The sequence below is a fragment of the Anguilla anguilla genome, chromosome 12, assembly GCF_013347855.1.
Source record: "Anguilla anguilla isolate fAngAng1 chromosome 12, fAngAng1.pri, whole genome shotgun sequence".
In the NCBI taxonomy this organism is placed as follows: domain Eukaryota; kingdom Metazoa; phylum Chordata; class Actinopteri; order Anguilliformes; family Anguillidae; genus Anguilla; species Anguilla anguilla.
In genome coordinates this window covers 38,344,904-38,365,956 of record NC_049212.1, presented here as the reverse complement: position 1 = coordinate 38,365,956, position 21,053 = coordinate 38,344,904, and the positions used below count along the sequence as shown (strand labels likewise).

The following is a 21,053-nucleotide window of genomic DNA, read 5'->3' as shown; positions in this document are numbered from 1 at the left end:
TTTCAACGTTCACTGTTTCAAATATTTTTATTTGCCTTTTTGCTTTGAAAACATACACTGCTGTGTCACCATGAAATCAACCGGGGAAATCCCTGTTAAGCAAGTATATACATATATATATATATATATGTGTGTGTGTGTTCTCTAAGATTTTTCTGAAATGGAAAATATTTTAGTCGGGGGCAATGTCTTGTAACATCTTAAAAGAGCGTAGCTCTTCAAAACCTGGAAAAATTTTTCATCCCTCAAACCGTACACCAGGGGGCTGAGGCAACGGGGGGCAAGAATGAAGGCGATATAGTCAAAATATCTCAGCTGCAGGAACACCGTGAAGTTTACTTCGCGAACCGCCGTCTCGATCAACGGCACCCACAGCACGATCAGGCAGAGGAGAAGCTGGAAGGCGTGGAGGAGCACGGTCCTGAGACCCTTGGCGCTGGACTTCCTGTCGTCCGCGGAGGCCGCCCTGGCGGCCGCCATGATTCTGAAATAGGTGAAGGCTATGGTGATAGACATGAGCAGGAAGTAGAGCTGAGACAGGGCCGACCGGAGATCCTGCTGCCACCGTACCGCCACCAGCTGCTCCACGCTGCAGTTCATCGGCGCGGCGTAGTAGCCGACGGGGGCGGAGGAGACCACCATGGAGAAGATGACGACCTGCATGACGGAGCTCAGGGCGTGGATGACGAAGACGCAGCCCGTCGCTCGGCGCGGGGTGGCGATTTCGGCGTGCCGCAGGGGCATGCAGATGGCCACGTAGCGCTCCACGCACATGGCGGTGAGAGTCAGGGGCGTGGCGAAGTTGAGCATGCTGCTGAAACCGTAGACGACCATGCAGACCCCGGCGGGCATCGGGGTCCTGGTGAAGCTCACAACGAGAAGGGCGTCGGATATCGCCAGGAACAGCGTGTCGCAGAAGAGGGTGTGCGCGAAGAAGATGTAGCGCACGTTGCTACGGAAGGTCTCTTTCTTGAAAAAGGTGAAGATCATGAGGAAGTTGACGCAGAGAAAGATCCCCACTAACCCCTGCACTACCAGCAGCCTCGGATTCAGAACTAGCGACAGCACACTGAGGGCAGCTTGTGTGATGTTTTTAGACATGCCTACAGTAAAGAAAAAAGAAAAAAAAGAAAAGTTGCTTTAGGAAATACGGAATCATTGTTTATACATTGATCCTCACTTAGGTTTTGACACAAAATAGTTTCTAGTCAAATTCTAAATTTTGGATTTCAGCTTCTTTTGCCATTTGGCATTGCAAAGCCAAAAGTACTGACATTATATGAAAACCTGAAGAAACAAAAACAGTGCTGAAATATTTAAATAAGTATGAAATGCAAAATAAGTCGATCCTATACTGAAATAATTGTTAGGTTTCATTACAGATAAGCCCCGCAATATGAACAGTGACCGTAATCGGAACGTCTTTAAGTATTACCTTTAACAAGTCTCTTCAGAGGGACTGTGACAACTGCAACGACACGCTGAGTTTTATACCCTGTCTCAAGCTCACTGATCAGCCAGGTGCATTGTGGGTGCAGATTTTTTTCTTTTCTCGCAAGCAACTGTTAACATAGCAGCCATGGTGACTGCTGTGGCTTCAGCAGTCACTGGTTAGAAGATTTTTCAGGGGACAAAATCCCCTTGGTCTCCTGATCCTGAAGAGTCACAGGGCCTGGCCTGCTGGTTTATGGTGTAGGTTGGTTTCAGAATTGGGAGCTGATATTTAAAATTTAAAACACCAAGTTTGGGGGGGGCATGCCCATGAAATTATTTCACCATGAAACAGCAGAAAATAATAGAAAATAATAAATACAGTAGAAAAGCAACCATTGGGTTATAATTTTACTTTTTTTTTTTTTTTGGGGGGGGGGGGGGGGGGTTGAATGTAGAACAAAGTTCAAAATTACAAATTTAATGCTAACCCTTGAATGTACTGACATACAGATTCCTGCGTGATACACTCAAGAGACAGCGAAGCAGGTTGATTTCAGCTGGAACGAGTGTATAAGGTGTTGGCCATATCAGTATCAAACTCTACATTTCATCAAGGTTTCCACTGGGTGTGTTAGCTGTCTGTCGCCTCTGACACTTTCCTCCCACGCTGTAGCTGGTTCACCGCAACCAGCAGAGACAGTAACGCTAGAAGTTGTGCGGTGGGTGCACAACAGGCTGACGGTGAAGCCACACTATACGCGGCGACGGCCGCCTGTGGCCGCGCCGCGTCCCCACAGTTTGTGGGCGTCACCTATTTTTGACAGACAGTTGTGTTCGTTAAATGTTGACCGGGTTTAATATCGTGTTTCATATTCATTGTCCTGTCTGAATAAAAATCATTTTTGCAGTAACCTAGATCTGAATTTTTAGTCAGCTGCCTAGCTAGGCTGTTTAATATCTAGCTAGTGAATAACAGCCAACAACAAAAACATTGTCTGGCTAATTAGCCAGATAATGCCTTCAGTTACATCTGGTCAGCTAGCTAGGTGGCTGGTAGAAACGAACAACTTACAACTAATACATTAGGAAGATTTTTTTGTTTGTTATCGTTTGTTGTTACTCACTAGGCTATAGCTAGACATTAGACAGCCTAGCTAGGCAGCTTATTAACATTTTTCAGAGCTAGGTTACTGCAAAAATTTTTTATTGATTTTTATTCATAATGGAAAGTGATAGTAGCTAACTACTAGGGGCTGCGTATAGTGTGGCTTCACCGTAAGGCTGCTAACGTTAGCTAGCTCAGCTTCTTCAACTAACGTTACAGCTGTAGAGGGAGAGCATCTATTATCAACCAACTTCGTTCTACAGACAGGAAAACATAAACTGATTTGCAACTATAGCCTATATGAAAAAATAGGCGAAATATTGGTAACAACCTGTACCTAGTTATGTAGGGGAAATGTCCTCGTTATCCTCCAGTGGTTATTTTTTAAAAGTACTTTCGCGATTTTTATGAGCCGGCATAAAAATAGGCCGGAAAATAACTCAGAGGTGGTCCAGCGCTAGCTTTTGGTTGCTAAGGGGACGTGTATCTACCACCCCATATAAATGAAAGTAACTTAAATTTGCTAGCATGTATAAGTGTCCTGTCCTGCGTATTTGAGGTTAATATGAGAAAGAGTGCTCGCTATCAGCATGTCTAGGAATCCGTACATATTCACTGTTGTAACTGTCGCAGGACGCAAAATAGCCGTTAGGAATGCAGTTTGAAATTATGAAGCAACCTCAGCGCCTTTTGATTTTTAATGGGTCACGATGAGATAATTCCGAGCATTGCTTGTCTTAAAGTAGATATTGTAAATAAGGCTGTACTAATATAACTAAATGTATATGTATGAAGTTGTTTTTTTTTTTTGTTTTTTTTTTTTTAAACATTTAGACAATTTATTATGTGTACTTTTACAGGACTTACATTTAAATAGGTAACAATGTCCAGTGCTCTCAAATAAATACGAACTAAATACACTAGCGGTTAGGGTGGTCGATGCTCTCACTCTACTTGTTGCCCCTCCGTCGTGGAGTCTCTGGCTGCTTTATTAAAGAATTTTGTCAGCGTAGGCAAACTTTCATAAAACTGGGCATCTTCTTTCTTCCTCTTTCTCTTCTCAAATCCACTTTGAAAACGCTTTATGGTTACAAAGATAGTGACTTTGCCTCAGATGGCAACTCGAATTTCTGCGTCACTGATTAGGGGCAAATGCAGGAAGGTCAAGGTGGAATAGTCCATTGAATGTGAAACGTGGATGATAATAAATATTGGCAAATATAGAGATTTAATTGTATAGGCCCACATTTATATGTAGATAGATTTATTTTTATCTATTACAGATTATCATTTGTTTAGAGTGACAAGAAAGGAAAAATGTTTTATACATTTTTACAAAAAGGAAACACAAATTCACGAGGCCCCTTTGGCAGATGAGGCCCCAAGCAATTGCCTATGACCTATGGTAAAACCGCCTATGCAAACAAAATAAATAGAAGTGTCTCTTCAACTGATATGAAAAGCAACTGTTGACCAGGTAGCTTCTCTCCTCTCTTGCTACAGTACATCCCATTTCTGCGTTTTCAGATGTTTTGAATGAGAAAATGTACCGTATCGCATGCAGGAGCTCCCTAGAAAGGCTCCGTGTATAGGAGACGTTTCCTCTGTGTGTGTGTGTGTGTTCATCCCTCAATATTTGGTTTGATTGAGAACAGTTTTATTTTTTAGCACCCCTTAATGATTGAATAATGAACAATGTAGGCACTGCCTATGGTTTCCCATAATGCACTGCATCTGTGCAGAGCCAAATGGCGATATCGCACATGACAGATTTTCTGAGCTGGTGGCTGTAGTGGCTTTAGGTTAAACAAATATTGAACTAAATGTCTCTCTGTCTGACTGCCATAAAACCTGCCATCTGGGGGGCGGGGCGGGGTGGGGTGGGGGTGGGGGGGGGGTGGTTTCATGTGTACACATTTGTCTGCTAAGGCTGGTCTAATCTCGCTAGAGGCTGCTCTATTTGATGAGTAGTGTCCTCGTGCAAGGTGAAAATAATGCCACGGAATCAGTGATGTCATGTGGAACATGGTTTACTGAATAAAAAATGTGGTGACATGAATGGATATGATAAACAATTAATAAAAAAAATAATAACAAATAAACATAAAAATAAGGATACACATAGAAATTACAACATAATCAAATCATTAGCATACATACAGAGGTAGATTTTTATTCTCCTGCTTTATTTCTCCACCTTTAACTAGAACAAACTGGCATTTGAACATAACAAATATTCCCCCTATAAAAACCATTTGTTCTCTTTTGAAATGTTTCATTGCAAGATAAATGTAGCCAATTCTTGGGAGCCTAATTTTTGTCATTTCCAACACTGGAATTGGTGGAATATTTACAAGACAGCTGTTTATAATTATATGCTGTATGACCATTGTTCACTGCTACGTGAAGCTCTACCTCTTCCTCTATTATTGCAGTAAATTCAAACCAAAAACTTTATTTGCTACAAATGGTTTGTCATTTATGAACAAACAACAATGCAGACATTTATCTTCTTTTCCTGTTTACTGGCATTACGTTGAGACTACAGCATATTGACCAATTCCAGCTAAAAAAGATATACATTTACACCTAGGGTACACCGTTACCAAGGGAATCCAGAAGTAGGGACAACAAAACAACATTTGGCCTAATATAAGAAAATGTTAAATAATGATACCCAGTCTCGTCTGAGGCAGCTGTTTGTTTTTCCAAGACATATTTCACATTTGACATATTTATTTTTATTAATTTAATACCACCAAACAATATTTTCTGGTTAGTCTGTAGATTATATTGCATTATCATGTACATTTCATGGAATTATTTTTTCCTTGTGTGAGTTGGGGTCGGAGGAGAAAAGTATAAAATAAATCAACAAAACAATTGGAGAAATTTGATTAATATTGACTTAATTGACTTGGAGTCTTTTGCTGCCTCTCTGTCATACATCTGCTATTTTTATCTGGTGCATTGATGTAGCATTTATGTAGATGCCAGGAATCTGTAGACATGTGCACATTAAGTATATTAAAATATTTATTAATCCTAAAGAACAGTATCCTGCACAGTAACCAAGCACATGTTAATCTCCTGCAGCAGTAAATTCTCAGTGATTTAAAAATTTTGGGGACCTTCAAGAAGGGGTAACTTACCCCTACCCCCTCACTGATTTTAACCCATTTAAGCCCGCAGGCAACTAAAGTTGCCAAAGTCTCTACCACTCTTTCTCCATCTTTTCTTATTTTTTGGATGACTATAGATGCTTGTGTAAAAAACCTCTGGGGGAAAAAAAATCTGGGCATTAATGGGTTGCAGGTTTGCCCATGTGCTGAGTGGTGATTGCGGGGGAGCAGCACAGGACGGCCCTCCTCATGTGGGTGCGGAGGCTCTCGTCCCGCAGCCCGTATATGAGTGGGCTGAGGACGCGGGGCAGCAGGGCGAAGCAGAGGTAGTTGAGGAAGGGGATCTGCTCGCGGAGCCAACGCGCCCGGACCACGGACGCCTGCTCCGTCACGGGCTGCATGAAGGACATGACGCACAGCAGCAGCTGCAGGCCGTGCAGCAGCACCGTGTATAGCGCCTTGCCCACCGCCGCCTGGTCCCGCCACATGCGCCGCGCCTCCCGCAGGATGCGCACGTACGTGAAGAAAATGGCCAGGGCCACCGCCAGGAAAAAGACGCCGTACAGCGAGATCTTGACCAGCGTGAGGAGCGGCGAGCTGTTGAGCTCATTGCTCCGGCAGAGCACCAGGGTGGTGAGGGCGCTGGCCCCCGGGGAGCGCCCGCCCAGGCACAGCTCGATGATGGGCACCGCCAAGCTGACGAGCAGTGTGGGCAGGATGACGGCCCAAATGCGATCGGCTCGCCAGGCGGCGGGGCGCCGCAGTGGGTAGAAGATGGCGACGTAGCGCTCCAGCGACATGGTCGCCAGGATGAACGGCGTGTTCTGGAAGGTGACGGTGGAGACGAAGATCAGGGTCATGCAGAGGACGTAGGAAAACCGAAACTCAGCAAGGTAGAGGAGGAAGAGCAGGACGGTGCACACCACCAGCAGGGTGTCGTTGATCAGCATGTAGCCGAAGAGGATGTAGCGCGGGTTCTCCCAGAACTGCCTCTGTGACGCCAGGGTGTGCAGCATCAGGACGATGAAGTAGAGGAAGACGAAGAAAAGGGGGAGGACAATAGAGATTTTTATTGCTATTATCAGGTCTGCGTTGGCTGTTGAGTTTCCTGGATTCTCGGTCAGATTTTGCATCGTTCAGTAGGGGGCAGTGAGAAATTTCAAGGACCTGAAGTAACCTTGTTATAAAAAACAAAACAAAAAAAATGTAAAATACAAACATGCATGCACACAGTGAATTCAATTTGAATGTGCAATACATGACATAAATTTAATATCATAAAATAATTAGCAGTTACAAAGTATTATTTGTACATGAATTTAAATAAATGAATGACCTTTGATTTAAAAGAAACTTTAATTTAAAAAGAGAGTAAAGTGTAAACAGTATAGTGTGACAAAGCACAATTTATAGTGGAATATTAATAATCAGTCATTAAAAAAAAATCTCACAATAATAAATATCCATGTAGTTTAAAAAAAAATCATATTGCATGTAAACTGTCCCACACTTACCTTGTCCGTGTCAGTTCACCGATGTTGTGTTTCAGGAGGAGTTATTGCGGTTATATAGTTTATTGTCAATAGATTTTCATTCATTAGTTCTCAGCGGGATTTTCTCTTTTTTGTCACTTAATTTAAAGGGCGTTGTTTTGTTATTGTTCTGTACTTCCCAAGGGGCAAATTAGTTTCACGGCATTGTCACAGCGCATAGTTTTCACAATTAGTGCAACTGTGCCAGAGAGCATTTAGTTTAACAGCTGCTTGAACGTATGAATGAGATGCACTTTTTTCACTTAATTAGATATTTCTGCTAATTTTCACACCGTGAAAGTAGTGGGATTCCATATGTATTTATTTATTCCAAGTTTGTGGATAATTAGTAAATAACCCCATTATGGATGATTTATTTTCCCTGAGAGGACATATACTAATACATACCAAGATCTGCAGTAAGCAGGCAGTGGTGATTTTAAGGGAAGTGTGTGGGTAGAGGAGGAAGTAGAGTGGCGGAGTTTGAATTCATTTGGCATGACTGGATTGGCATGCTAAAAAGGTGGTAGGGAGTGAGTAAAAGGCTGACTCCAGGGCCAGCTGCTGCGTGGGGCACAAGTCTCTGCCTTATTCAGTATGGCTCTTTGGATGCTGGGAAGGTTAGAGAACAAGGTTAAGAGCTCAGATAGCCAAGAGTCACTCTGAGGCTATCTGGGGAGAGGCTGGCTCAGGTATGGACAGGTATATTAGGTTCATACGTGTCATATTCCTATGGATTCATTTGCGAGAGGAAAGAGCATGCTTCTTTCTGAATGGCCTGCTACGTGGTTTTAGAGAAGTGAATTCTTTAACAGGCAAATTCACCATGGCCAGTTCTCGCAGGAATTGTTTTATCTTTGTTTACATTGTCAGCCATCTAGCCAAACATGATCCCCTATTATTTAATAGAATCTTTACTTACTTACTCATACAGTTATGAAAGGGCCCATTTTTACTTGATATGTTGGGGTGTTTATTATATTTCGTAGACGGTCACCCTATTGAAAATTTTGCATTGGCAAAGTAAGGAAATCCTTACTTGGATTGCTTAGATTGACATAAGCCTTGTGCCAAGCTAATTAAATCAAGGCACTACATTCCATGGGTAGGGGTAGTAATATGGGCAAAACACAATATCATCAAAGGCAACATCATGTGGATGTTTTTACTCGCAGACAAAAACTTACTTTTAAGTTGTTAGGTTGAGTTTTCCCCCTGAAACTTTATTTAAAGCCCCGATTACACGCACAAACACACACACACACACACACACACACACACACACACACACATTCCTTTTTTGTCAGTCATTGAATACCCCTCTGATAATATCCACTTCATAAGGCAGCAAATGTATATATGATAAAATATTGTATTTACATTGATGAGTTGATTTGACAATACTGGGGCAGTGGAACAATATAGGCAGAAATAAGGCATTAGGGCAGTTATAGGAAAAATATGCCTAATTGTCCCAGTTACAGGCAATAAGATCAGGGACATGTTTCATTTTGATGGACATGTTTTATTTTTGAACATTTCCGAGGCACTGCCCAGACTGAAATCAGACTATGTTAAACATGTCTTATGGGGTGTAATAGAGAGAATACATGGATTGCCATCTTATTCTCTTTTTGTTTTGCTTTTTTTGCTTATTCAACTTATTTTTAAAATGTAATATTTTGTTTTTAAATATGTATTACTAAGTTTGCATAGACACAAAATATCTCTGCAGTTATGTCATGTGGACACCAGAATGCATTATCTGCAAGAACCATCCAAAATGATGCCAATCTCATGAAAACATAAATATGTTATAGATTATGGGGATTGCCAAGGATGAACCAGACATTTTTGTAAATCAGTTTTATTTGGTCTTAAAGTCTTAAACATGAAACTTGGAAACACAAACACTCTTAAAAGTGAAAATGTTTTTCACAGACCCCAGTATAAAAACCCTGTATCTACTGTAAGTTTTGGGAAGTCTGACTGCGCATGCAGTGTCTTCTGCAGTTTGCAGTAGATCCACTGGAGAGTAATATGACACACAAAAAATGAAAGCGAATGCTTTCTAACAGCTGTGATATTGGTATCTATCTGTTACTCTAAATATCATGATTAGGATCAGACTGCCTGCTAATGAAGGGGTTAAGGGCAATTTACTCATTTTTAATGTGCACATTTTGTATTCCTTGCTGTGCTAAGGAAATAACACTTGTCTTGTTTGCAATATTTGCTTTCGGTAATTCATTATTTTTTTAAATTATTTTATAATAGCTGTACATCTTATGTATCTGACTGCTTCAGTGTAATGAAAAGCATTGGATAAATAAAAAGCTAAACACCAATTACGTGATGATGAAACTCAGAACGTGATTGCCAAAGTTTGAAAATTTGACGTGAGCTGTCTAGACTTGCGCGTACCAAGCTTTCAAACAACATTGGCAATCACATTCTGAGTTTCATCATCACATAATTGGTGTTTGGCTTTCTGTTTGTCTAATGCTTGAGTGTAGTGGGGTGGGCTACAGGCAGAAATCTCGAGAGAGCAGTTAAGAGTCAAGCCGCTTCTCCAGTTCAGTGCTGTGAACATTCATTAATTATTAACAGTTGACCCCGGAGACAAGTGTCTAATTACACCATCCTGTTTTTCCCTTTTGTTGAACAAACAAGGTAACTCTGTGGAGATGTGTGACTCTTGCAGCCACCTCCCGGGTGGATCTCCTCACTAATGCCAGTCCTCTCTGATTCGTCAAGCCACTCGGCGAGACGACGCCCTCTCCGTCTGCACTCCTCCTCCCATTTTGGTCTCAAGGCACATTCTGCAATTTAATCTAATCAGTAGATGCCGGCATTTGAGGGGAGGCGTTCGCTGCAGTTTAGACAATAACGGATGGGCCTACCTTTCCGTTTGCCCTGATTCGACAGAGGCACCAAAGCCAAAGTGAAGTCATGATTGCAGTTGGAGAGAAATCGATTGTCCCCACAGATAAGAATTAGCCTGAAGCTCTGACCCGCTACTCCTCACATTCATCACACTCGTGATGATATATAGCAAATAATCTATATCACTCTCTCTACATGTTAAAAATCTTTACTTGCTATACCCTGAAAAGGAGCTTCATAGATAACAGGCATATAAACGCTGTCATGGTAAACCAAGTAACAATTTATTGAGCTAGAATTTGTGACAACCATCATACAAGCAGATCAACTGCCTAGCCAAAGCAGTGTGCTAATATCCAGATTAGCTTGGATTGAGCTGATGCATTGTGGCAATCGCACACTCAGTATCACTCGTTGCTTGTATCTTCCTAGGTTGGTAACATTATCCATCTGATCTTAGGTAGAGAAAGAGATCTGTCGAGCAAAAAAGTCAGTATGTTCATTAATTCATATCCAAGTCTCTGTTCAATCCCAAAATTGAAACAAAGCGAATATAGTCAATTCAAATGTCAATCTCATGTAAATGAATAAGAACCACACTGCAGCAATACAAAATTATTTCACCATGAAACAGCAGAAAATTATAGAAAAAAATAAATACAGTAGAAAAGCAACCATTGGGTTATATATATATATATATATTTTTTTTTTTGGGGGGGGGGGGGGGGGGATTGATTGTAGAACAAAGTTCAAAATGAATTAAATTTAAAAATTACAAATTTAATTCTAACCCTTGAATGTACTGACATACAGATTTCTGCGTGATATACTGAAGAGACTGCGAAGTAGGTTGATTTCAGCTGGAACAAGTGTATAAGGTTTTGGCCATATCAGTATCAAACTGTACATTTCATCAAGGTTTCCACTGGGTGTGTTAGATGAAATTTGTATTTATGGACAGTAAGGTTGATTCAGTAAGGTTGAACTGATATTACGCTTGCACATTTATTTTATTTTATTTTTTAATCTCTTGTCCTCTCTGGGACATGAACATGTCTCTCACTCTGACATGGACACTGCAGGGGTATTGGAATTTGTAGTTCACTTAACTTTTCTGAAGGGTTAATAACCCTGAACTATGTGTTATGAGGGAATAGAAAAACAGTATCAAAGAAATGTAAAACATTGTTTTGTTTATATTAACAAAGAGGGCTGTGAAAAAGGAGATGATAAAATAGCCTACAAACAGCGGAAACAATTCAGCAAATGTGCTTTTATCATGATTTAGAGAATGTATCTGAACACTATTTGGGTCTTTGAATACAAGAAAGAATTCAAAAAATTGAAAGTGTTTGTGTGTGTGTGTGTTGTGTGTGTGTATGCACGGGGGGCTGGGTGCCTGAGCACCAGCCCAATGTGCCCCATTCATTCGATAAAAAATATTAATATTTTTTAGAATATATCTGTTTGTATTTGGTCCAACGAACTTCGATATGTGCTTATTATCCTTTGTTTTGGATAAAAGCGTTTGCCAAATAAAATGTAATGTAATGAAATAAAGAACGGAGAAAAATTATATTGTACATACAAACGGGCGGTTTTAGTGATTTGGAGGCCCGAGGCAAAGACCAATGTGAGGCCATTCTCCATTTTGCTTCTGTCGCGGCGCCGCGTCCACACAATCGGCTGTTTGTGGGCGTGTCACCTATTTTTGACAGACAGTTGTGTTCGTTAAATGTTGACCGGGTTTAATGTCGTGTTTCATATTCATTGTCCTGTCTGAATAAAAATCATTTTTGCACTAATCTAGATCTGAAAGATGTTAGTCAGCTGCCTAGTTAGGCTGTTTAATGTCTAGCTAGTGAGTAGCCTAACAACCAACAACAAAAACATTGTCTGGCTAATTTGCCAGATAATGACTTCAAAGTTACATCTGGTTAGCTAGCTAGGTGGCCGGTAGAAACGAACAACTAGCAACTAATACATTAGGAAGATTTTTGTTTGTTTGTTATTGTTTGTTGTTACTCACTATAGCTAGACATTAGACAGCCTAGCTAGGCAGCTTATTAACATTTGTCAGAGCTAGGTTACTGCAAAAATGATTTTTATTCAGACTGGAAAGTGATAGTAGCTAACGGCGATAACTAGAGCCACCGACAATTTCAGAGACTTTTCTCCACGCTGGGTTCCTCTTATCAATGTCTCTGTAGAAGATTGTATTAAGTTGGGAAACCCGATACGGCCATTTCGAGTTAGGTCCTCCATTGTGGAACGATAGAATGTGGAACTAAAATTAGAAAAAAATTACTTGACGGATCATTAGATCAAATCAGATTGGTTACCGCGACGCGGCGAGGGGGTCAAAGTTGAATTTTTGCCATCTCCCCTATCCATCTCCCCCATAGACATATAGACGCTTTCATTGGACGCACGCGCGTTGCCAAGGTTATGCGCTTGGCCCTAAATTAACTTCCGCTCTGTGTTTGTTTATTATTGGGTTTGTGTTTAATATGACACCGATGACAAACGGAGTGAAAGTTAAACTGATGAGCAGATTGGTGTTGGGCTCAGGTTGTTGTGCTGTGGGGTGCAACCTCAGGAACTCTCAGGAACAAACTACATTTCGAAAATCTGTAAAAAAATAAATACATAATTTAACTTTGTAACCTCACGAGGGAATATTGTGAAACTAATTGTTTGAATCCCTGCTATTATTATAGCTGGTGCTTGCCCGTTGTTACTTCGTATTTTCGAGAACTGGACATCATTACCTATTAAAATGTAAATCCAGTAAAAATACACATAATAAACTGTATTTTAAAAATCGCCTTCACACATTTAGTAATACTAATACAGCCTTATTTACTCTATCAACTTAAGACAAGCAACGCGCTCGTAATTATCTCATCACGACCTCATTAACCTCAAATACGCACGAAAGGATACTAGCAAATTTATGTCAAGTTCCATTCATTTATATGGAGTGGTCGATACACGTCCCCTTAGCAACCAAAAGCTAGCGCTGGACCACCTCTGACTTATTTGCCGGCACAGAAAAAAATCATGAACGTACTGAAAAAATAACCACAGGAGGATAACAAGGACCTTTTTCCTACATAACTAGGTACAGGTTGTAACCGATATTTCGCCCATTTCATAGTTGCAAATCAATTTACGCTTTCCTGTCTGTCGAACGAAGGTGGTCGAATAGGTGCTCTCACTCTAGCACTGACTTCGTTTCAGGTAACAAACTCATGATAAGCGATAGCTAGCTGACCAGTAATAAGCCTGCAACAGTTATGAATCAGCTAACTAAATTGATTCTAGCTAGCTAGCTAGCTAAACGTAGCTAACATTGTATAAATTATGCACAGTAACGTTAGATCAATGCTAGTAGTTGATAAGCTTTACCTACGTTTTGAACTAACGTTATGATACCTGTTTCCAATGACTTCAGTGTTACATTGCCTGATCATTTTTGCTGTGGTAACCTAGCAAGATGACCCAAACGATTAGGCTAAGAGCCACGATGTTTTTCCAGCAATGCATGCTATACAAATAAATGACCTACAGTAATTGCATTGGCTACACATGCTGCCCACCACTAGCCCCAGTTTGTGTCTCTAATCATCGTTTTTAAGAAATATCATAGAAAGAGTGCACTTTTTACACAGGAATGTGCATGAAACCAAGAACAGTTATGGATTACGGAAGGAATGTATGATGCTCAGCAAGGTGCAATACTGTCAACAGTTATCTGTTTCCGTCACTTGTTTTTCTGGTAGTGTCACGTTATCGCATTTGATTTTGGCTAAGTTAACGGTTCTTTTCTTCGACTGGTAACCTCAATACTGGCTAGACATAGATTTAACTAGCTAGCTAACGTAATTTACTTGTTATTTATTTTGCTTGTTACCAGAAATAACAAGTAACGCAGTAACGTTTGTTTATGTTGTCACTGTTTACGTAGTTTTTATATTCTCCTGCTTCGTTTCTCCACCTTTAATTAGAACAAACTGGCATTTGAACATAACAAATATTCCCCCTATAAAAACCATTTGTTCTCTTTTGAAATGTTTCATTGCAAGGTAAACGTAGACAATTCTTGGGAGCCTAATTTCTGTCATTTCCAACACTGGAATTGGTGGAATATTTACAAGACAGCTGTTTATAATTATATGCCTGTATGTACATTGTTCACTGCTTCGTGAAGCTCTACGTCTTCCTCTATTATTGCAGTAAATTTGAACCAAAAATTTTATTTGCTAGAAAATGGTTTGTCATTTATGGACAAACATCAATGCAGACATTTATCTAACATTTATCTTCTTTTCCTGTTTACTGGCATTACGTTGAGACTACAGCATATTGACCAATTCCAGCTAAAATAGATGTACATTTACACCTAGGGTGCACTGTTACCAAGGGAATCCAGAAGTAGGGACAACAAAACAACATTTGGCCTGATTTAAGAAAATGTTAAATAATGATAACCCAGTCTCGTCTGAGGCAGCTGTTTGTTTTTCTTTTCCAAGACATGTTTCACATTTGACACATTTATCTTTATTAATTCAATAGCACCAAACAATATTTTCTGGTTAGTCTGTAGATTATATTGCATTATCATGTACATCTCATGGAATTATTTTTTCCTTGTGTGAGTTGGGGTCGGAGGAGAAAAGTATAAAATAAATCAACAAAACAATTGGAGAAATTTGATTAATATTGACTTAATTGACTTAATTGAGTCTTTCGCTGCCTCTCTGTCATACATGTGCTATTTTTATCTGGTGCATTTATGTAGCATTTATGTAGATGCCAGACATATGTAGACATGTGCACATTAAGTATATTAAAATATTTATTAATCCTAAAGAACAGTATCCTGCACAGTAACCAAGCACAGGTTAATCTCCTGCAGCAGCAAATTCTCAGTGATGAGGTCACGATTTTAAAATGTTGGGGACCTTCAAGAAATGTAACTTACCCCTACCCCCTCACTGATTTTAACCCATTTAAGCCCGCAGGCAACTAAAGTTGCCGAAGTCTCTACCACTCTTTTTCCATCTTTTCTTATTTTTTGGATGACTATAGATGCTTGTGTAAGAAACCTCTGGGAAAAAAAATCTGGGCATTAATGGGTTGCGGGTTTGCCCATGTGCTGAGTGGTGATTGCGGGGGAGCAGCACAGGACGGCCCTCCTCATGTGGGTGCGGAGGCTCTCGTCCCGCAGCCCGTATATGAGTGGGCTGAGGACGCGGGGCAGCAGGGCGAAGCAGAAGTAGTTGAGGAAGTGGATCTGCTCGCGGAGCCAGCGCGCCCGCACCACGGACGCCTGCTCCGTCACGGGCTGCATGAAGGACATGACGCAGAGCAGCAGCTGCAGGCCGTGCAGCAGCACCGTGTATAGCGCCTTGCCCACCGCCTCCTGGTCCCGCCGCATGCGCCGCGCCTCCCGCAGGATGCGCACGTACGTGAAGAGGATGGCCAGGGCCACCGCCAGGAAGAAGGCGCCGTACAGCGAGATCTTGACCAGCGTGAGGAGCGGCGAGTTGTTGAGATCTTTGCTCCGGCAGAGCACCAGGGTGGTGAGGGCGCTGGCGCCCGGGGAGCGCCCGCCCAGGCACAGCTCGATGATGGGCACCGCCAAGCTGACGAGCAGCGTGGGCAGGATGACAGCCCAAATGCGGTCGGCTCGCCAGGCAGCGGGGCGCCGCAGCGGGTAGAAGATGGCGACGTAGCGCTCCAGCGACATGGTCGCCAGGATGAACGGCGTGTTGAGGAAGGTGACGGTGGAGACGAAGATCAGGGTTATGCAGAGGACGAAGGAAAACCGAATCTCGGCCAGGTAGAGGAGGAAGAGCAGGACGGAGCACACCACCAGCAGGGTGTCGTTGATCAGCATGTAGCCGAAGAGGATGTAGCGCGGGTTCTCCCAGAACTGCCTCTGCGACGCCAGGGTGTGCAGCATCAGGACGATGAAGTAGAGGAAGACGAAGAAAAGGGGGAGGACAATAGAGATTTTTATTGCTATTATCAGGTTTGCGTTGGCTGTAGAGTTTTCTGGATACTCGGTCAGATTTTGCATCGTTCAGTAGGGGGCAGTGAGGAATTTCAAGGACCTGAAGTAACCTTGTTATAAAAAACAAAACAAAAAAATGTAAAATACAAACATATGCATGCACACAGTGAATTCAATTTGAATGTGCAATACATGACATATCTTCAATATTATAAAATAATTAGCAGTTACAAAGTATTATTTGTACATAAATTTAAATAAATTAATGGCCTTTGATTTAAAAGAAACTTTAATTTAAAAAGAGAGTAAAGTGTAAAAAGTATAGTGTGACAAAGCACAATTTATAGTGGAATACTAATAATCAGTCATTGAAAAAAATCTCACAATAATAAATATCCATGCAGTTTAAAAAAAAATCATATTGCATGTAAACTGTCCCACACTTACCTTGTCCGTGTCAGTTCACTGATGTTGTGTTTCAGGAGGAGGTACTGCGTTTATATAGTTTATTGCCAATAGATTTTCATTCATTAGTTCTCAAATGGGCGTTGTTTTGTTATTGTTCTGTACTTCCCAAGGGGCAAATTAGTTTCACGGCATTGTCACAGCGCATAGTTTTCACAATTAGTGCAACTGTGCCAGAGAGCATTTAGTTTAACAGCTGCTTGAACGTATGAATGAGATGCACTTTTTGCACTTAATTAGATATTTCTGCTAATTTTCACATCGTGAAAGTAGTGGGATTCCATATGTATTTATTTATTCCATGTTTGTGGATAATTAGTAAATAACCCCATTATGGATGATTTATTTTCCCTGAGAGGACATATGCTAATACATACCAAGATCTGCAGTATGCAGGCAGTGGTGATTTTAAGGGAAGTGTGTGGGTAGAGGAGGAAGTAGAGTGGCGGAGTTTGAATTCATTTGGCATGACTGGATTGGCATGCTAAAAAGGTGGTAGGGAGTGAGTAAAAGGCTGACACCAGGGCCAGCTGCTGCGTGGGGCACAAGTCTGTGCCTTATTCAGTATGGCTCTTTGGACGCTGGGAAGGTTAGAGAACAAGGTTACATTGTCAGCCATCTAGCCAAACATGATCCCCTATTATTTAATAGAATCTTTACTTACTTACTCATACAGTTATGAAAGGGCCCATTTTTATGACTTGATATGTTTGGGTGTTTATTATATTTGGTAGAAGGTCACCCTATTGAACATTTTGCATTGGCAAAGTAAGGAAATCCTTACTTGGACTGCTTAGATTGACATAAGCCTTGTGCCAAGCTAATTAAATCAAGGCACTACATTCCATGGGTAGGGGTAGTAATGTGGGCAAAACACAATATCATCAAAGGCAACATCAGGTAGATGTTTTTACTCGCAGACAAAAACTTACTTTTAAGTTGTTAGGTTGAGTAACTGCAGGGCATCCCCCTGAAACTTTATTTAAAGCCCCGATTACACGCACAAACACACACACACATTCCTTTTTTGTCAGTCATTGAATACCCCTCTGATAATATCCACTTCATAAGGCAGCAAATGTATATATGATAAAATATTGTATTTACATTGATGAGTTGATTTGACAATACTGGGGCAGTGGAACCATATAGGCAGAAATAAGGCATTAGGGCAGTTATAGGAAAAATATGCCTAATTGTCCTAGTTACAGGCAATAAGATCAGGGACATGTTTCATTTTGATGGACATGTTTTATTTTTGAACATTTCCGAGGCACTGCCCAGACTGAAATCAGACTATGTTAAACATGTCTTATGGGGTGTAATAGAGAGAATACCTGGATTGCCATCTTATTCTCTTTTTGTTTTGCTTTTTTTGCTTATTCAACTTATTTTTAAAATGTAATATTTTGTTTTTAAATATGTATTACTAAGTTTGCATAGACACAAAATATCTCTGCAGTTATGTCATGTGGACACCAGAATGCATTATCTGCAAGAACCATCCAAAATGATGCCAATCTCATGAAAACATAAATATGTTATAGATTATGGGGATTGCCAAGGATGAACCAGACATTTTTGTAAATCAGTTTTATTTGGTCTTAAAGTCTTAAACATGAAACTTGGAAACACTCTTAAAAGTGAAAATGTTTTTCACAGACCCCAGTATAAAAACCCTGTATCTACTGTAAGTTTTGGGAAGTCTGACTGCGCATGCAGTGTCTTCTGCAGTTTGCAGTAGATCCACTAGAGGGTAATATGACACACAAAAAATGAAAGCGAATGCTTTCTAACAGCTGTGATATTTGTATCTATCTGTTACTCTAAATATCATGATTAAGATCTGACTGCCTGTTAATGAAGGGGTTAAGGGCAATTTACTCATTTTTAATGTGCACATTTTGTATTCCTTGCTGTGCTAAGGAAATAACACTTGTCTTGTTTGCAATATTTGCTTTCGGTAATTCATTATTTTTTAAAATTATTTTATAATAGCTGTACATTTTATGTATCTGACTGCTTCAGTGTAATGAAAAGCATTGGACAAATAGAAAGCTAAACACCAATTACGTGATGATGAAACTCAGAACGTGATTGCCAAAGTTGTTTGAAAATTTGACGTGAGCTGTCTAGACTTGCGCGTACCAAGCTTTCAAGCAACATTGGCAATCACATTCTGAGTTTCATCATCACATAATTGGTGTTTGGCTTTCTGTTTGTCTAATGCTTGAGTGTAGTGGGGTGGGCTACAGGCAGAAATCTCGAGAGAGCAGTGGTGATGTGCGACTCATTCAGCTACCTGCTGATTGGCTCTCCTCACCAATAGCCTTCCACCTCTCTGATTGGCTATCTCCCTTTCCGTCCACGTCTGCACGACTCCTCTACCCACCATCCTTTGCAAACCCTAACGTCTGCATGTGACACAAGCAAAGAATGGTCAGACTCAGGTATGAGTTTTCTTTCCTTAATTCTTCACAGCAAAAAAAAAAATGAACAATATTCTCAATTTTTAAATTTTTTTCCCCCATTTCGATTTACTTTGAACTTGATTGTTTCCTGTTAACATCAGTGGAAGGCCGGAAGGTTATGCCCTCCATAGAATTAGATTCTGCAAGGTCTCAATACACCACATACTGCAGTTTAATCTCACTAGGGTTCCCCACATTTGTTTTTCTGTACGAGTCCTGTACTGCATGTACTTCCTTTTGCACACAAAAGTAAAATAAAAGTTATGATTGCAATTGAAAAGCAATGGCCAGCCCCTGCAAATAAGAGTGAACTTGAAGTTATGATCAATTGATCTCTTATTAGTCACACTTTTAATTTTCTATGACAAATCTTCCTATCATTCATTACTACAAAAGAATGAAGACAAACTACCCAGTAATGTTAACAGCTCCTGATTCTACTGGAATTTAGTGAAAAGACAACAGTGCAGTAAACAACACGCTGTAGTTAAGGATTTTAACAAACAAGCTGACAGGACTGTCAGTGCCTTCGGGTTAATTTCAACGTTCACTGTTTCAAATATTTTTATTTGCCTTTTTGCTTTGAAAACATACACTGCTGTGTCACCATGAAATCAACCGGGGAAATCCCTGTTAAGCAAGTATATACATATATATATATATATATATATATATGTGTGTGTGTTTTCTAAGATTTTTCTGAAATGGAAAATATTTTAGTCGGGAGCAATGTCTTGTAACATCGTAAAAGAGCGTAGCTCTTCAAAACCTGGAAAAATTTTTCATCCCTCAAACCGTACACCAGGGGGCTGAGGCAACGGGGGGCAAGAATGAAGGCGATATAGTCAAAATATCTCAGCTGCAGGAACACCGTGAAGTTTACTTCGCGAACCGCCGTCTCGATCAACGGCACCCACAGCACGATCAGGCAGAGGAAAAGCTGGAAGGCGTGGAGGAGCACGGTCCTGAGACCCTTGGCGCTGGACTTCCTGTCGTCCGCGGAGGCCGCCCTGGCGGCCGCCATGATTCTGAAATAGGTGAAGGCTATGGTGACAGACATGAGCAGGAAGTAGAGCTGAGACAGGGCCGACCGGAGATCCTGCTGCCACCGTACCACCACCAGCTGCTCCACGCTGCAGTTCATCGGCGCGGCGTAGAAGCCGACGGGGGCGGAGGAGACCACCATGGAGAAGATGACGACCTGCATGACGGAGCTCAGGGCGTGGATGACGAAGACACAGCCCGTCGCTCGGCGCGGGGTGGCGATTTCGGCGTGCCGCAGGGGCATGCAGATGGCCACGTAGCGCTCCACGCACATGGCGGTGAGAGTCAGGGGCGTGGCGAAGTTGAGCATGCTGCTGAAACCGTAGACGACCATGCAGACCCCGGCGGGCATCGGGGTCCTGGTGAAGCTCACAACGAGAAGGGCATCGGATATCGCCAGGAACAGCGTGTCGCAGAAGAGGGTGTGCGCGAAGAAGATGTAGCGCATGTTGCTACGGAAGGTCTCTTTCTTGAAAAAGGTGAAGATCATGAGGAAGTTGACGCAGAGAAAGATCCCCATTAACCCCTGCACTACCAGCAGCCTCGGATTCAGAACTAGCGACAGCACACTGAGGGCAGCTTGTGTGATGTTTTTAGACATGCCTACAGTAAAGAAAAAAGAAAAAAAAGAAAAGTTGCTTTAGGAAATACGGAATCATTGTTTATACATTGATCCTCACTTAGGTTTTGACACAAAATAGTTTCTAGTCAAATTCTAAATTTTGGATTTCAGCTTCTTTTGCCATTTGGCATTGCAAAGCCAAAAGTACTGACATTATATGAAAACCTGAAGAAACAAAAACAGTGCTGAAATATTTAAATACGTATGAAATGCAAAATAAGTTGATCCTATACTGAAATAATTGTTAGGTTTCATTACAGATAAGCCCCGCAATATCAACAGTGACCGTAATCGGAACATCTTTAAGTATTACCTTTAACAAGTCTCTTCAGAGCGACTGTGACAACTGC

At 41.2% G+C, this 21,053-nt stretch overlaps 4 protein-coding genes across 4 annotated transcripts; all 4 read right to left on the bottom strand.

Annotated features, from left to right (window-relative positions):
- Positions 1-1,448, bottom strand: LOC118209208 (odorant receptor 131-2-like). The gene is made up of 2 exons (XM_035384377.1): positions 1,436-1,448; positions 1-1,103 (listed from the first exon to the last, which is right to left on the bottom strand). The coding sequence occupies exon 2, from the start codon at positions 1,099-1,101 to the stop codon at positions 145-147; it is 957 nt and encodes a 318-aa protein (XP_035240268.1). The 5' UTR covers positions 1,102-1,103; positions 1,436-1,448; the 3' UTR covers positions 1-144.
- Positions 1,449-4,496: 3,048 nt separating this feature from the next.
- Positions 4,497-6,794, bottom strand: LOC118209111 (odorant receptor 131-2-like). The gene has a single exon (XM_035384262.1). The coding sequence runs from the start codon at positions 6,792-6,794 to the stop codon at positions 5,841-5,843; it is 954 nt and encodes a 317-aa protein (XP_035240153.1). The 3' UTR covers positions 4,497-5,840.
- A 7,704-nt stretch (positions 6,795-14,498) lies between these two features.
- On the bottom strand, positions 14,499-16,562 carry LOC118209110 (odorant receptor 131-2-like). Its single transcript, XM_035384261.1, has 2 exons — positions 16,549-16,562; positions 14,499-16,211 (listed from the first exon to the last, which is right to left on the bottom strand). The coding sequence occupies exon 2, from the start codon at positions 16,165-16,167 to the stop codon at positions 15,214-15,216; it is 954 nt and encodes a 317-aa protein (XP_035240152.1). The 5' UTR covers positions 16,168-16,211; positions 16,549-16,562; the 3' UTR covers positions 14,499-15,213.
- A 3,159-nt stretch (positions 16,563-19,721) lies between these two features.
- On the bottom strand, positions 19,722-21,029 carry LOC118209109 (odorant receptor 131-2-like). The gene is made up of 2 exons (XM_035384260.1): positions 21,017-21,029; positions 19,722-20,684 (listed from the first exon to the last, which is right to left on the bottom strand). Exon 2 carries the CDS (start codon positions 20,680-20,682, stop codon positions 19,726-19,728), a length of 957 nt encoding a protein of 318 aa, XP_035240151.1. The 5' UTR covers positions 20,683-20,684; positions 21,017-21,029; the 3' UTR covers positions 19,722-19,725.
- Between the last annotated feature and the right edge of the window lie 24 nt (positions 21,030-21,053).

Coding starts and splice junctions, on each gene's coding strand:
- LOC118209109 (XM_035384260.1), bottom strand. CDS start 20,682: ATGTCTAAAAACATCACACAAGCTGCCCTCAGTGTGCTGTCGCTAGTT.
- LOC118209208 (XM_035384377.1), bottom strand. CDS start 1,101: ATGTCTAAAAACATCACACAAGCTGCCCTCAGTGTGCTGTCGCTAGTT.
- LOC118209111 (XM_035384262.1), bottom strand. CDS start 6,794: ATGCAAAATCTGACCGAGAATCCAGGAAACTCAACAGCCAACGCAGAC.
- LOC118209110 (XM_035384261.1), bottom strand. CDS start 16,167: ATGCAAAATCTGACCGAGTATCCAGAAAACTCTACAGCCAACGCAAAC.